This window comes from Glycine soja, chromosome 18 (genome assembly GCF_004193775.1).
Source record: "Glycine soja cultivar W05 chromosome 18, ASM419377v2, whole genome shotgun sequence".
NCBI lineage: Eukaryota > Viridiplantae > Streptophyta > Magnoliopsida > Fabales > Fabaceae > Glycine > Glycine soja.
The window spans coordinates 2,365,992-2,378,929 of NC_041019.1; the positions used below are offsets into that span (position 1 = coordinate 2,365,992).

The window sequence follows — 12,938 nt, forward strand, 5'->3', positions numbered from 1 at the left end:
GATAAATTTTAATTAATAATAATAATTGTCTTACGTGCAAGAGAATGTGTTATTAACATTTTATTTCTTTACCAAATACACTATTTTTTTTCCATTTTCCGTTTAGAATACACTTCTAACCTTGAATCAAGCATTCAATCATATGACGATAGCATCTTAACTAGAAATGTCTGTTCAAATTTTTGGATGGACAATGTTTTCCACATCCAAATTTTCCATACATTGAATGAAACACTCATTACAATATGATAACAATTCAAATTACAAAAAGGTGAGGTACTAGCGAAATTGAAAAGATGTCACTTCCTTGACCAAGTATTTTTCCATTTTAAGGTACATTTTAAACAATCATTTGTTTTTTTTTTTCTACAATGTAATAAAGACAAACAATGCTAGCAAACAAAATTTTCATACATTTTCTATTATTAATTAAAATCCAAATAGAATATACATATTAAATAATGTGAGACTTTTGGTGCATAACAAAATTGAGCTCGTCAGGAAGCATCTAGACAGAGTAGATAAAGATCATATGTAGCATACATATTATGGACCCCTCTAATGAATTTTAATCATCTTGATTTGAACAATTCTTTAATTCCAAATTTCCAGCTTGCAATTGTTAGGGATGGTCTGTCTTTCAAAATAACATGTCATTGGGCCCGGTGGGCCCAATGCAAACCTTTCATCAGCTTTTAAAGGGTATTGCTATTGGCACCATGTGGGTACCTTTTCATGATATTCCCAAATTGCCACAATGCTTTAATGGTAGACTAATTTCAAGAATTCATTGTATTTTTAAACAATAAAAATTCCATTACACTTTCAAATTAAAAGTACCTGTTAGAAAATGAGTAAACAATATATATACCAATGGTGTTAAATATTTTTATACTATCACTTAATCAAAAATTGGCATATACATTAATCTTGTTGTCTTTTATAATAATAATTTTAAAATTTATATTTAAATTATTTTTTATTGGTTGACAGTGAAAAAGTTATCATGCCGAAAGTGATCAAAACTATAAAAATTTTCGTTAAGTATAAAAGAAAGGGCTAAAATCACTTCATCTAAACATATTTTTTGTTTTCTTCTAATCAGTCAATGAAACACTGGCCAATAGAACTTGTCAAAAGACTTCACTAAGGTTGAACTAGTAACAATATCGTTTGCAAAAAGCTGTAGATTTAAGTCTTACAGTCATTGTTCGAAAAGGTGGAGGCGTGTGATATTTATTCTCTCCATATTTTTACTTATTTTTAAGAAAAACAAATTTGTAAACTGCCTTATGTGATAGAAATTTTGATTATAAAAAGAAAACATAATATTCACATTTAATCACCATACAGTTCTAGATTCTAGACTCTTATACCTAATGAATTAGAGTGTGTTTGTTTTTCCCTTTCAAATGGGGTGACACAGCCCAACACACTTTCACCAGAGAAGTAAGGAAAATGATGCTTTTGGAAACATAAATTGGATATAAATAAAAATTGAAATCGACAATCCAAACACATACTTAATTGCCTAGAATCTTTATAGGTAGCAACGTGGAATAGAAGGCCAGTTGAAAATCATGTTAAAATAGTCTTGAGTTACACAAAGATTACAATACCTTACAACAAACATCTCCAAATTCTCCAAATTCACCTCTTGTTGAAATAGACAATCCATTTTTCATGTCAAATACCAGTTATCAGAATAAGCCTCTTGCCAAAATATAGCAGAAACAGAATCCATCTAGACTAAGCCTCTTGCCATAATATAGCAGAACCAGAATCCATCTACACCGGATAAATGTATTTGACATGAAAAGTGTTAGTAAGACACTTTCTAGCATACTAATAAAACACACTTTTCTATTAATCAAAATTTATTGTAAATTATAAAATTATAAGACTTGTTAAATAATGAATAAAACCTACACAATTTTATACTTTGAAATAAATTTCAAACAATTATAGAAAATACATTAGAAAGAGTGTTAAATGTGTTAAAATTATGTTAATAACATTTCTCTTCTTTACTTGCAAACCATCATGTGTCGTGCATGGCAATGTAGCAATATAGCATGTTTGGTCCTGTGTTCTATCATGATTTACGTCTGGTGCCCAAGTCTAAGGAGAAACAATATAGATAGCTTTTGATTTTTCACGTTTTTACCCGGGTATTGGCGCAGAAACAAACACAGAAAGTAAAGGAGTACAATTGCACGAGAGATTGAAGGATAGTTTCCTCGAGAGTGAGGACAGTAATTTTGACTGAGTAATAATCAAGATTAAAACTTTTTATTTTCACATAATTACTTAAATATTTATGACTTAGTTACTTGAATAATGCACATAACTAGAGTAGGCCAGTCAAGTGACAAAGAGGCCTTCTGATTGACAAGCTAATTCTTTAATTGCTTGTACGTTTCTGCCCTATCTTTACGTAGCTAACCCTTATTGGAAGTGATGATTACAAGTGGCCCTCTGCTAGATCTTGGTGCATAATTGGGAAATATGTCGTTCAGAAAAGGCCAGGCTACTTTGGCACCTTACTCTAGTTGAATTCTCCTTCCATTCCATAGAAGACCAATTTTTAATAACTAATAATTAAACAACTTTCTAAATCAGAAAATTACTTTAAAATGCTGATCTAGACAAAACTCTTCACTTAAAAAAGTCCATCTTTTACTGCAAGTGAGAAACAAAAAAAGAAACTAGTGATCTACAAGCTGTTCACCTGCTGAGATTTTCTGCAGTGCAACTGCATAAAATCAGTAACCAAATACGACAAACTACCTCTGGCAATGGCATATAAAGTAATCAGTAATCATCCCTCACAAAATACCAATTCACAAAAGTAAATCCAATTTGTTATTTTCCACAAACTCCAAAAACGAAAAAAATTGAGCAGAGCCCATAAGAAACAAATATGTAATCAGAAAAATTTACTTACCAAGTTATTATTAATGAAAAGAGCCATATCACATCCATTAAAATAAAAAGATAACCTCACATGTAATCAAAAGGATTGATCCAGTGGCACAAAACAAAAGTGCTCTGTTGCTGGATAATTAGCTGATAATTGCCCTTCTGTCATATTGTGCAATCCAAGATGCAATAAAGCTCCAGTTCTATTAAGTTTCTGTTGTTGACTGAGGTCCAGAAACGACAGAAGCAACTAGGGTGAATTTGTGAAATAAGACATGACAAACTGTTAAAACTTAAAAGCCATCTCATATGATATGACACCCTATATACCATTCAACATAGTACAACATCATAAATTACATTTATACTTCTTTTTTCATTATCTTACTCCATATTTCTAATTTTCCATAAGCTCATTTAGCAACACATTCAAATTACAAAAATCAAAGAAGAGCATATTGCTATCCTTCGCCGGATGACAATGCTTGTAAAACATATGATCTGATCAAATACACAACAAACAAAGCAACATAATTAGACACACCTATACGAATTCAGAAAACCTCAAGGACAGAAGAAAACCACAAATTCACCAATTCGCACTCACTTGAAAGGAAAATAATGCCATATCACTGAGCCAGATTCATGAATGAAAATGCAACATACTACTCGTATCGTATGTCGAAGATCTGAATCAATACAAAAAAGATAACCGTAGCTATCTTAATTAAGGCAAAACCAGCTTTATTTCACTTTAAATAAAGAAGCGCAAGAAGAGTATCAAATCACCACAAGCAGCAAGTAAAACAACACCGATGCATCATTCATCAATCCAACACCAAGTCGAACTATATACATAGACATATATCTATATACTGTAATAACATTAGAGTGAATCCGAATGGAAATACCCTTCGAATTTCAAGCCTTGCGACAACACCAAGCCGGTAGTAAGTGTTCAATTCAATAATCCACTCGGTAATCGCTGTAATTGTCGCGCGCAGCAGCAACATTAGCAGCAGTGACGTCGTTCTCAACCCTCTCCGCGATTTTGTCCTCTTCGTAATTAAGCCCCTCTTCGAGAGCAAGCCCGCCGAGAGCCCCAGCAACAGCGCCAACGGCGAGGCCAGCGCCGAGGCCCATTTTGGGAGCCTTGGGCTTGGAGTCATAAGTGGAGGAGTAATCAAGCGGAGCAGAAGGCCCACTAGACCCAGCGTAACGGTCGAAGAAGGGTCTAGGAGGGGGAGGGGGAGGTGCGCCAGAATAGTAACCGGGGTAGTAACCAGAATAGGAGTCGGTGTAAGAGGTGTAAGGAGAAGGTGGTGGAGAAGGGGAGTGAGAATGGGAATGGGAAGGGGAAGGGGTGTATCCTCTGTAGCAGACGAAATTAGGACTAGGGTTAGGGTTGGGGGAGGCGTAATCGAATTGGGGGCGGCCGAGGAGGCCGAGTTTGAGGTGGATCTTGCCGTGGGGGCGGCCAGAGGGGCGAGAGAGGGGGAACTTGCGGAGGCGCGTGGAGTCGTGGAGGTCGTGGAGGTCTTTGAGGGGGAGGCGGAGGGTGGCGACGAGGGGTTTGGGGGTGTCGGAGGGTTTGGAGTGAAAGATCTCGAGGGTGAGGAAGGAGTCGTGGAGGGGGAGAGGGAGAGGGAGGGCGAAACGCTCGTTCCAGACGGGGGAGGTGTTGCCGGAGTCGTCGGATTTCGTGGCGAGGCGCCGCTCCGGGTCCACCCAGAAAACCACGTAGGGTTTCAGATTGCCGTTCTTCCAGTTCACGTTCTTCAGGTGCTTCGCCGACACGATTGTTAGGTCCAGATCCACGGATTTCGACGGAGGGGGACGCGATGACGTCATCTTTCTCTTCTCTTCTGTGTGCTTGCAACTTTCAGTACGCTGCAAAATGGAGCAGATGATAATTTTGACTAAATATATAATTATTATTGTTTTCCTTACCATCACTGTTATATTATCCACTTGGTTGTTGCTTAGCAACAATAAATATTTATAAATAAAATATTTTTTTCTAAATTATGTGTATCTTTTATTGGATTAAGAGAAAATTCAAATAGGTAGAATTATTATAGATGATAATAATTTTATTTTAATTAACAACTAATAACAAATTAATGAAAACAAAAAGTAGATGATATTTAGGTTGTTAAGTAAAAAAATAGAATGTAAAAAATGAAAATATATTTTATAAAATAACATAAATGCCTTAAATAGAAAATAAAACATAGTATAATAAGGATATTTTATGTTAATATGCAAAAAATGACACCCTTACTTTTGATTTCCATTAAAAAAAAAAAAGACGGAGAAACTATAAAACACGAATCAAGCCCACTTTCGAACTACACATGAGAAGGAGACGGGACGGGATGAGTATGTGATTCCTTGTTCTTGTCTCCCAAAACTCATTCCATCCTGATGGGTATATTTTTTGGTTTTTCATTCCTGAAACAGCTATTCAGTATATCTATCTCTTATTTGTATTTGTCCTATAATTTAAAAAACATAAAAAAATAATTAATTTTAAGAAGAAAAAAACAAATAAAATCAAGTATTTGTTGCCTAAAATCCATAAAAGCTGAAATAGCAACCTAAAACACAAAATAAATAGGGTAATCAAGTAAAATAGGAATAATTTAGGTATTAAACATATTGGATATGGTACGGGATGGAATCAGTAAAATAAGAATTTTTTGTTAAAATCGAAGCAGAGACAAAATAATACTTTCTATTTGTCCGAAATACATACATCATAACAAATGAAAAGTCCTACATTTCTTTTTCACTAACTATAATGGATCTTTCATGCTTCATTTGAAAGAGAAGAAAGTGAAAGGAAAAAAAAAACACAAATCACAATATATTTTCTTTGTTTGGTTAAATAGAAAGTGAAAGAAAAATAAGATAAATATAAATAGTTGATTTCATGAGACAAAAATTTAAACTTTTATTTCCTTTAATTTTCTCTTCAATTTAAATTTTATTTTTTTTTTATTTTTTTTTGTCTCTACCAAACGTATTGTATTTTAGCTATATGATGATGGTTTATCATTGAGAAAAACACCAATTTAGTGCTTGTAATTTAAAAGTGATGTTATACTAGTTACTAGTAAATGAAATAAGTGTGATAGAAATTGCGTTTTGAGAATCACGTTAGTCCAGAAAAACATAAAAGATTAAACAGTCCTAAAATAATAAAAAAGAAATGGCCCGTGAATCGCACGGGTTGGAGTTGGACTTTATACTATGTATAGTCTTGGTACACATCCCAAGAAGAGGCAGTAGATAATACTCCATAGTTCATCTTCCAGCCTAACAAGTTAAGCAGAGCCAAGGGTAGAATGGTCTATGCATATTTCATAAATTTTACATTTTTCTTTCCCCAAACTCAACAACCAAAGTGAAGCCACCTTGTTGAGTTGAGAGTCGTGTCGTGGGGGTACAATACATTATACATCGCACTCACTCTCATTGATTGATACTAATCCAAGACCATATTTAATTTGCCAACCGCGCCAGATCGCCATTACTACAACAACATAGACTAGTGCGGTGCATTCCCTCGTTTACCATGCTTTCCTAAGAGAAAGAGAAAAGTAAAACCCCTCACTACTGATAGATTTTCATTCCTCCGAGGAAAAAAAAAAACATGTCGGATGCTTTGATCAATGGATTGGCCGGAGCTGGAGGAGGGATCATTGCTCAGCTCATCACATACCCACTTCAAACTGTACGAATATGGTTTCAAAAAATTATTCTTTTTGCCTTTTCTTTGAAATTTTTTCAACTGGGTCTTTGTTTAAGGTGCCAGAGAGGCAGGGATTGAATTTTTCTGATGTGATCTGCAGGTAAACACTCGCCAACAAACCGAGCGTGATCCGAAGAAAGACACGAGGAGTCAAGGGGCCCTCGAACGAATGTGCCAGGTTTCTGTTTTTCTTAACGAGGATTACTTGATTGTTTAGCTGAATTAATTGTATATTTCGTTCGTTTGTTGTGGTTATGGAAAGAGAGAAAGTGGTTGTTGATTTTGTTTATGGGAAAATATTGTAGGTTGTAAAAGAAGAGGGGTGGGAACGGTTGTATGGAGGCTTGATGCCATCGGTAGTGGGTACAGCTGCGTCTCAGGTGAGCTCATCTTATTTTGTGTAGCTGACACTCCTTGTTCATTTTATTATTAAACATCCTGTCGTGATTGCTTTGTTTCTTGATGTGTTTCATTTGATTTGTTGAATTAGTGGGAAAACTAAAATGTAGGAATGCCAGTAGAGGATTTCAGAGGATATACTTGTGTAGTTATTATTCTCCAGACTTGCTCCCCATATTATTGTCAAGAGGAGTGCTAGCAATACACTCTCTACTATTGTTTAAAATTTATGCAAAACTACAAAATACAGAGATTCATTAAATAAAACGTAAACTTTTGTAATTTCCAATAAATTCAACCCATATGAAAGAGTGTGTTGTTAGCATTTCTCTATTGTCAAAGACTCAGTTTAATTGTTTAGAGGCTTGATAATATAGACAAGGAAAAACTAATTACTTCTTCAACTATCTGACATGATTATTGACTAATAGACTTCATGCATGTTTGTTTTAGATTTTGGTATACTTGATTTTGATAAAATTAATTTTAAACCATTGTAAGTGATTGAGATGTGTGTCCAAATTAATCTCAGCCATAAATTTTACATTGAAACATGAGCCACTGCATGGGAAATTGATTATTGTTGTAAACCAAATGGGCCCATTGATGTTGATGGTCTCTAGTGTAGCTTGTTATCTTTGAAAATGGATGGAAGTTTTTCAACTAGCCTTGGTTCCTGCATGATATACTCAATGGTAACCTGTTTGTTCAATGTTTTAATATCTCTCAATTTTATGGCACAGGGAGTTTACTATTATTTCTATCAAATATTCAGGAACAAAGCTGAAGCAGCTGCACTACAACAAAAGAAAATGGGCGTCGGTGATGGATCAGTTGGGATGCTCTCCTCTCTTGTTGTTGCTGCTTTATCTGGGTAGTTTACTTTGTCTTGGTGTACAAGCCCATGTGGTTCTAGTCTGTTATTGCCCCAGAAAAAATAAGATCTTGAATAGAAGTTTTTCTTACAGCTATGGCAGTTATTTTGCCATATTAACATCATACATGTGGTTGTAAAGGTTCTATTTCTATATTTCTCAAATTTGTCTTTGTAAAAGAACTGCTGAATTGACCTTCGTATAATAAAAGCATAAGCTGTTAACTGCCGATCATGTTGGTAGAAACTACCGATTATGTTATGTGTCACTGTGTCAGTACTCATGTATAGTGGTATGACTCAAATTGCCTGAGAAATCTTTTTGTAGGTGTGTTAACGTGCTCTTGACAAATCCCATATGGGTAGTTGTTACGCGTATGCAGGTAATTTGGCTAGTTGTTATTCATCACTTGTGTCTCTCTTTCTTTCTACTTTCCTTCCTCTCACCACTTATCCTAACCCTTGTTTTGTCTTGTTTCTTGTATATATTAAACATTATAGCGAGAATAAGTAATACGAATTAGCTTATGGGAAAACTTCCATTTCTCCTGATTTGATTTTTGTGTCTGATTATTTAGAATAAAGAAATTATTAAGACTATTCTGAGCATTTTTATTTCCTTTCCTATAAGCTAAAGCATTTTCAAAAGTATTTGAACTTTGTGAGTAGATAAACATGGAAGGGAAGTGATGATGGCTTTGAATGCTTGTTTGGACTTCACAAAATTTAGAGCTTTCATGGATTTGGGAACTGTTTGGGACCTGTGAATTAGACACAAAAACTTATTTTGCTGGTTTAAGTTGTTTCAGTGTAGAATATATGATGCATGATCTGCCATTGATTTTGTTTTACTAATTGTGTTTCTTAAAGTTATCAAAATTGTGTTCTCTAATAATTTAGAATAATAAAATAATAAATGATAAACAAAATCTGTCTGCCTGTCTCTCCTTTGCTTTTCTTCTGCCTGACTCAGCTAGTAAGTCTTAGATTCTGATTTTGCTATTTTATGTCATAAAACTATTTTCTGTGCAGACACATAGAAAAGAGTCGAACAGAACTCCAGCTGATCAGGGTTTGTTTGTTGCCACTGAGCAGCCAATTCTTTCTGCAGTTGAGCCTCTTCCTTATGGAACTAGTCATGTGGTAAGTAAAGTCTATATTGGGGATCTTGAGTAATTTAGAGAAGATGCACTAGCTTGACTATTCTGATATGATAAAATGTTTGGAGAACTGATCTTATGGTCTTGATTACTATACTGGGTTTTTATATTGCTGTTAGAATAGATTGTCTGAAAACATTCCAACTAATTGATTGATGATTTATGATTATCATGATTTTTCCTCTTCTAAAATGTACTAATCCTGATAATGTTTACTTTTCAAACCCTCTAGTTTCCTTTTGTTTGTGTAATATTTGAATATAATTTTACAGATTCAAGAAATCTACGGTGAAGCTGGAATTTGGGGTTTCTGGAAAGGTGTATTACCAACATTAATCATGGTATGTTGGAAGTGAATCTCTTTCATGCCTGAGGGAGTATTACTAATTGCTTGTTCCTTAACTCAGGTAAGCAATCCTTCCATACAGTTCATGCTGTATGAAGCCATGTTGGCAAAGTTAAGAAAAAGACGTGCTTGGAGTAAGAAGGGTAGCAACGGGGTAACTGCTTTAGAGGTATTATGCCAATTCGCTAATCTACATAAAATCTCTTTTGACTGATGCCCTATTTATATGTTTTCTCTGATATTGCCTTTAATTGTTTACTACATTTTCCTATTAATATTTCCTTACGATACTAGATATTTCTTATTGGAGCTTTAGCTAAGCTTGGAGCTACTGTTGTAACTTATCCGATCCTAGTTGTGAAGGTATATCATACTAGTTTAATCTCCTGGTTCTGAAGATATATGATATAGTAGTGTGTTTGGTTATAAGTTGAAAACTTGGAATGAACTAAACTTATGTTTAACATGACGTAGATATTTGCTTCTCCATTTCATACTCTGGAAATTGTGAACTTTAGTTTGCATTGTTGGACACATATCCAAGCATGCTTATATTAGCTTTCTTAAGATGTTGGTTTTATTGGCTAAATGGGTACCAGCTAATAAGAAAAATAATAATATACTGCAGAGCTGAAGAATAACAGTAAAAACTACCATTAAAAATGTGCATTTCTTGTTAGGTGACGATGCCAAGGGACGGAACCAAGAAAATTTATTAAGAGGGGTGAAAATTTAATACATAATAAATCATGAACTTAAAGTAGAAATGTTTTTATTGAGAGGCGAAAAGTTGTGTTGGCCATGATCATTTTTGCACTCTTCTATGATTTCCACTCTAAATTTTTACTATTAATCATTGTTCAAAATAGTTTAATAAAAAAAGTAAATATCCTTATATCTTATTAAAGTAAATGTAATAATAAATAAAAATAATTGATTTCTATCTTTTCAAAAGGTCATTCATCAAGTTTACAACAAACTTATGAATTTTTTAAGTTTGTGACTTAGAAGTAGATATTTATTAAAACCATTGAATTTTTCTTCTTCAAAAAAGAAGAAAGAATTACCTTCTCTTTCCAAAGATAAGTGTCACGTTTTGAAAATCCAAAAGGAGAAAAAGTACATATATTTAGAACGTTGGGTAAATCAGGGGGGCGACTGCCCCCGTACCAATAAGCGTGATTCTGTCCCTGATGATGCCTATCAAACAAAAACATAGAAATGCATTGCTAACATTACATGTGGAAGATAAAGAAGAAAAATTCTGAGCTGGTCATTGCCTATTTTATATTATGCTGTACAAGAAAACAAAAAAGAGCAAGGATCAATTTGAAGATTTGAAAAGAAATTTGGGATCATAAAACGGTGTAATATAGCATATGTTTGACTTTGGTATTTTTCTAGGACCTTGGGGGCAATATGGTATTGTACCAGTTAGAATCTTTTAAGCTGAGAGCAACGAATGCTAGTTTAATGGCTCTGAAGAGTGGAATAACTTGGAGATCTGATTCTATATTTGTTTGTTACATTATATGAAGCTTTAAATGCAGAATCATTTATGTTTATGATTTGCATATCTAGTAATGATGAACTTCAGGTGGTTTAATATGTTTGGCATTGTAATAATCTGCCACCAAAAAATTTTAAATTTAATTTAGATATTAGGCAATTTTATCATTCACATTATTCTATTCACTAGTTTTAAATATGGTAGATGATTTATTTATAATGAATGTCCTATTTTTAAAATTGTTGTGTTGGCATGTTTTTTATCTGTGTTACATTGATGTCTATAATTCACTAAATGCAATGAATGGGAAGGACAGGAAAAATTATCTGTGTCAAAAATGCTTTTCTCAATTTCTTACTTGTTATGTTGTTCTCACAGGCAAGGCTCCAAGCTAGACAGGATAAAACTGGAGACAGGAGACACCATTACAAAGGTTTAAGTTATGATGCTATTTTGTTATACCTTGTATATCAAGAGGTTATCATTGTTGAATTTTACACGTGATTATTAAAATTGCCCTTGTTCACCCTGGTGATATGTGCATCTGTTTGTTGCTTTCTCGCATCCACCACTTAATAGTAAACTAAGTTTGAAGTTTTAGAAATTTTACTCTATTCTTCCTTTCCTCTCTAAAGTTGCACAATTTTCTTTAAATTCAGGTACATGGGATGCTATTATTAAAATGATCCGCTATGAGGGGTTTAATGGGTTTTACAAAGGCATGGGCACAAAAATCGTACAAAGTGTGCTGGCTGCTGCTGTTTTGTTCATGATGAAGGAAGAATTAGTTAGGGGGGTTCGTTTCTTGCTTGCCAAGGATGCTGTAAAGCCAAAGCATCTGTGATTGGAGGCCACTAGCTTGATCAAGATTTCATGTACCATCTTCAGTTAGCAAATTAGTTCAAATGGTAGGGGAATTAGAGTGATTCAAACAACATATTGAAATATGGCTTTAACTGTATCTTGATTATTTTCATCAGGTTAGTTTCCATAGAGGAAATTCATGCCAAAAATTACACACTGGGTTCATTGGTTTGTTTCATGAACAAGACTGGGTTGTAGATTTGAAGTATGCTGCTGAAACAAATATTCTTTTTACGAACGAATATCACTATCTGATTTCATTGGCAGCTAGAGCTTTAGATCAAAATTTAATTCACGAATATCACTTTCATGTTGCTTAATCCATTTTGCATGTACTGAATGAAAATTCCCACGTTTCCATCTTTAAGGCCCAGATGATTCCCACCCATAGAAGAAGTTCTGTGGACCCATTTTATAAACTGAGATAGATCAGGGGTGTTAGGATTAATTCACTTTTGCTTAATTTTTTTAAAAGCTTCTTTTGAAAATATTTTATTTCTTAAACAAAAAAGAAAAACGTTGCCAAAGATAAAGGATCTGTCCTTTACCATCCTGTTTAAGCAAAATGTGAAATAGGAATGAGTGAATATAATTTTTTGTTTATATCTTGTCTGTTTTTCCATGAAAACGTAGGGCTAAGATAAAGTAAGATGGCATTCGGTGAAAAATACCCTTGATCCGTTTAAAAAACAAAAAAGAAACTGTTTACCAGCCGGACTAGATCCGGTATCGTGGGCGGTCCAGTTAAGGTGAAGGACCGAAAATGCATTTGATCCGGTTCGGCCTGGAATAATTTAGTTAGATTTGGTCAAATCCAGTGACCCAGACCGAGTTGTTCTGATTTAATCCGTTCAGTTTTTTTTTTCTATTCCTATACTATATTTGATTGTTAATAATTAATTACTAAATACCATATAATATGATTCTGTAATATTTTGTTATATCTTGATAATAATATATAATAATTAATTATTATGATATTGATCATGATATGATTCAATATTTATGTACATCTTCAACAGATTTGTTTATGGTCATTTAATAATTTTGTATTTAATCCTAAAGAATAAAAATTTCCTTAGTAGTTTAATGATAATATCCAACAA

The 12,938-nt window shown here is 33.8% G+C and overlaps 2 protein-coding genes across 7 annotated transcripts; one reads left to right on the top strand and one right to left on the bottom strand.

The window, feature by feature from the left end:
• Positions 1-1,560: 1,560 nt before the first annotated feature.
• Positions 1,561-4,838, bottom strand: LOC114396153 (protein SRC2 homolog). 5 transcript variants are annotated; one of them, XM_028358048.1, is made up of 2 exons: positions 3,834-4,838; positions 1,561-1,788 (listed from the first exon to the last, which is right to left on the bottom strand). In XM_028358048.1, the coding sequence occupies exon 1, from the start codon at positions 4,771-4,773 to the stop codon at positions 3,886-3,888; it is 888 nt and encodes a 295-aa protein (XP_028213849.1). In that variant the 5' UTR covers positions 4,774-4,838; the 3' UTR covers positions 1,561-1,788; positions 3,834-3,885. The 5 variants fall into 5 exon arrangements, with proteins under 5 accessions (XP_028213849.1, XP_028213851.1, XP_028213846.1 ...); XM_028358050.1 differs by lacking the exon at positions 1,561-1,788 and adding an exon at positions 2,615-2,755; XM_028358045.1 differs by lacking the exon at positions 1,561-1,788 and adding an exon at positions 2,958-3,146.
• A 1,456-nt stretch (positions 4,839-6,294) lies between these two features.
• On the top strand, positions 6,295-12,133 carry LOC114397558 (peroxisomal nicotinamide adenine dinucleotide carrier). Of its 2 annotated transcripts, XM_028359648.1 has the most exons (11): positions 6,302-6,661; positions 6,780-6,857; positions 6,985-7,059; positions 7,822-7,952; positions 8,281-8,335; positions 8,985-9,095; positions 9,385-9,453; positions 9,520-9,627; positions 9,753-9,821; positions 11,347-11,401; positions 11,628-12,102. In XM_028359648.1, the coding sequence occupies exons 1-11, from the start codon at positions 6,581-6,583 to the stop codon at positions 11,810-11,812; spliced, it is 1,017 nt and encodes a 338-aa protein (XP_028215449.1). In that variant the 5' UTR covers positions 6,302-6,580; the 3' UTR covers positions 11,813-12,102. The 2 variants fall into 2 exon arrangements, with proteins under 2 accessions (XP_028215450.1, XP_028215449.1); XM_028359649.1 differs by lacking the exon at positions 9,753-9,821 and having other exon boundaries at positions 6,295-6,661; positions 11,628-12,133.
• The last annotated feature ends 805 nt before the right edge of the window (positions 12,134-12,938 follow it).

Excerpts from the sequence above, each read along its gene's own strand:
- LOC114396153 (XM_028358048.1), bottom strand. The coding sequence starts at position 4,773 with ATGACGTCATCGCGTCCCCCTCCGTCGAAATCCGTGGATCTGGACCTA.
- LOC114397558 (XM_028359648.1), top strand. The coding sequence starts at position 6,581 with ATGTCGGATGCTTTGATCAATGGATTGGCCGGAGCTGGAGGAGGGATC. Across the intron at positions 7,953-8,280 it reads GTTGTTGCTGCTTTATCTGG|GTGTGTTAACGTGCTCTTGA; the intron begins GTAGTTTACTTT and ends ATCTTTTTGTAG. Across the intron at positions 9,628-9,752 it reads ACGGGGTAACTGCTTTAGAG|ATATTTCTTATTGGAGCTTT; the intron begins GTATTATGCCAA and ends TTACGATACTAG.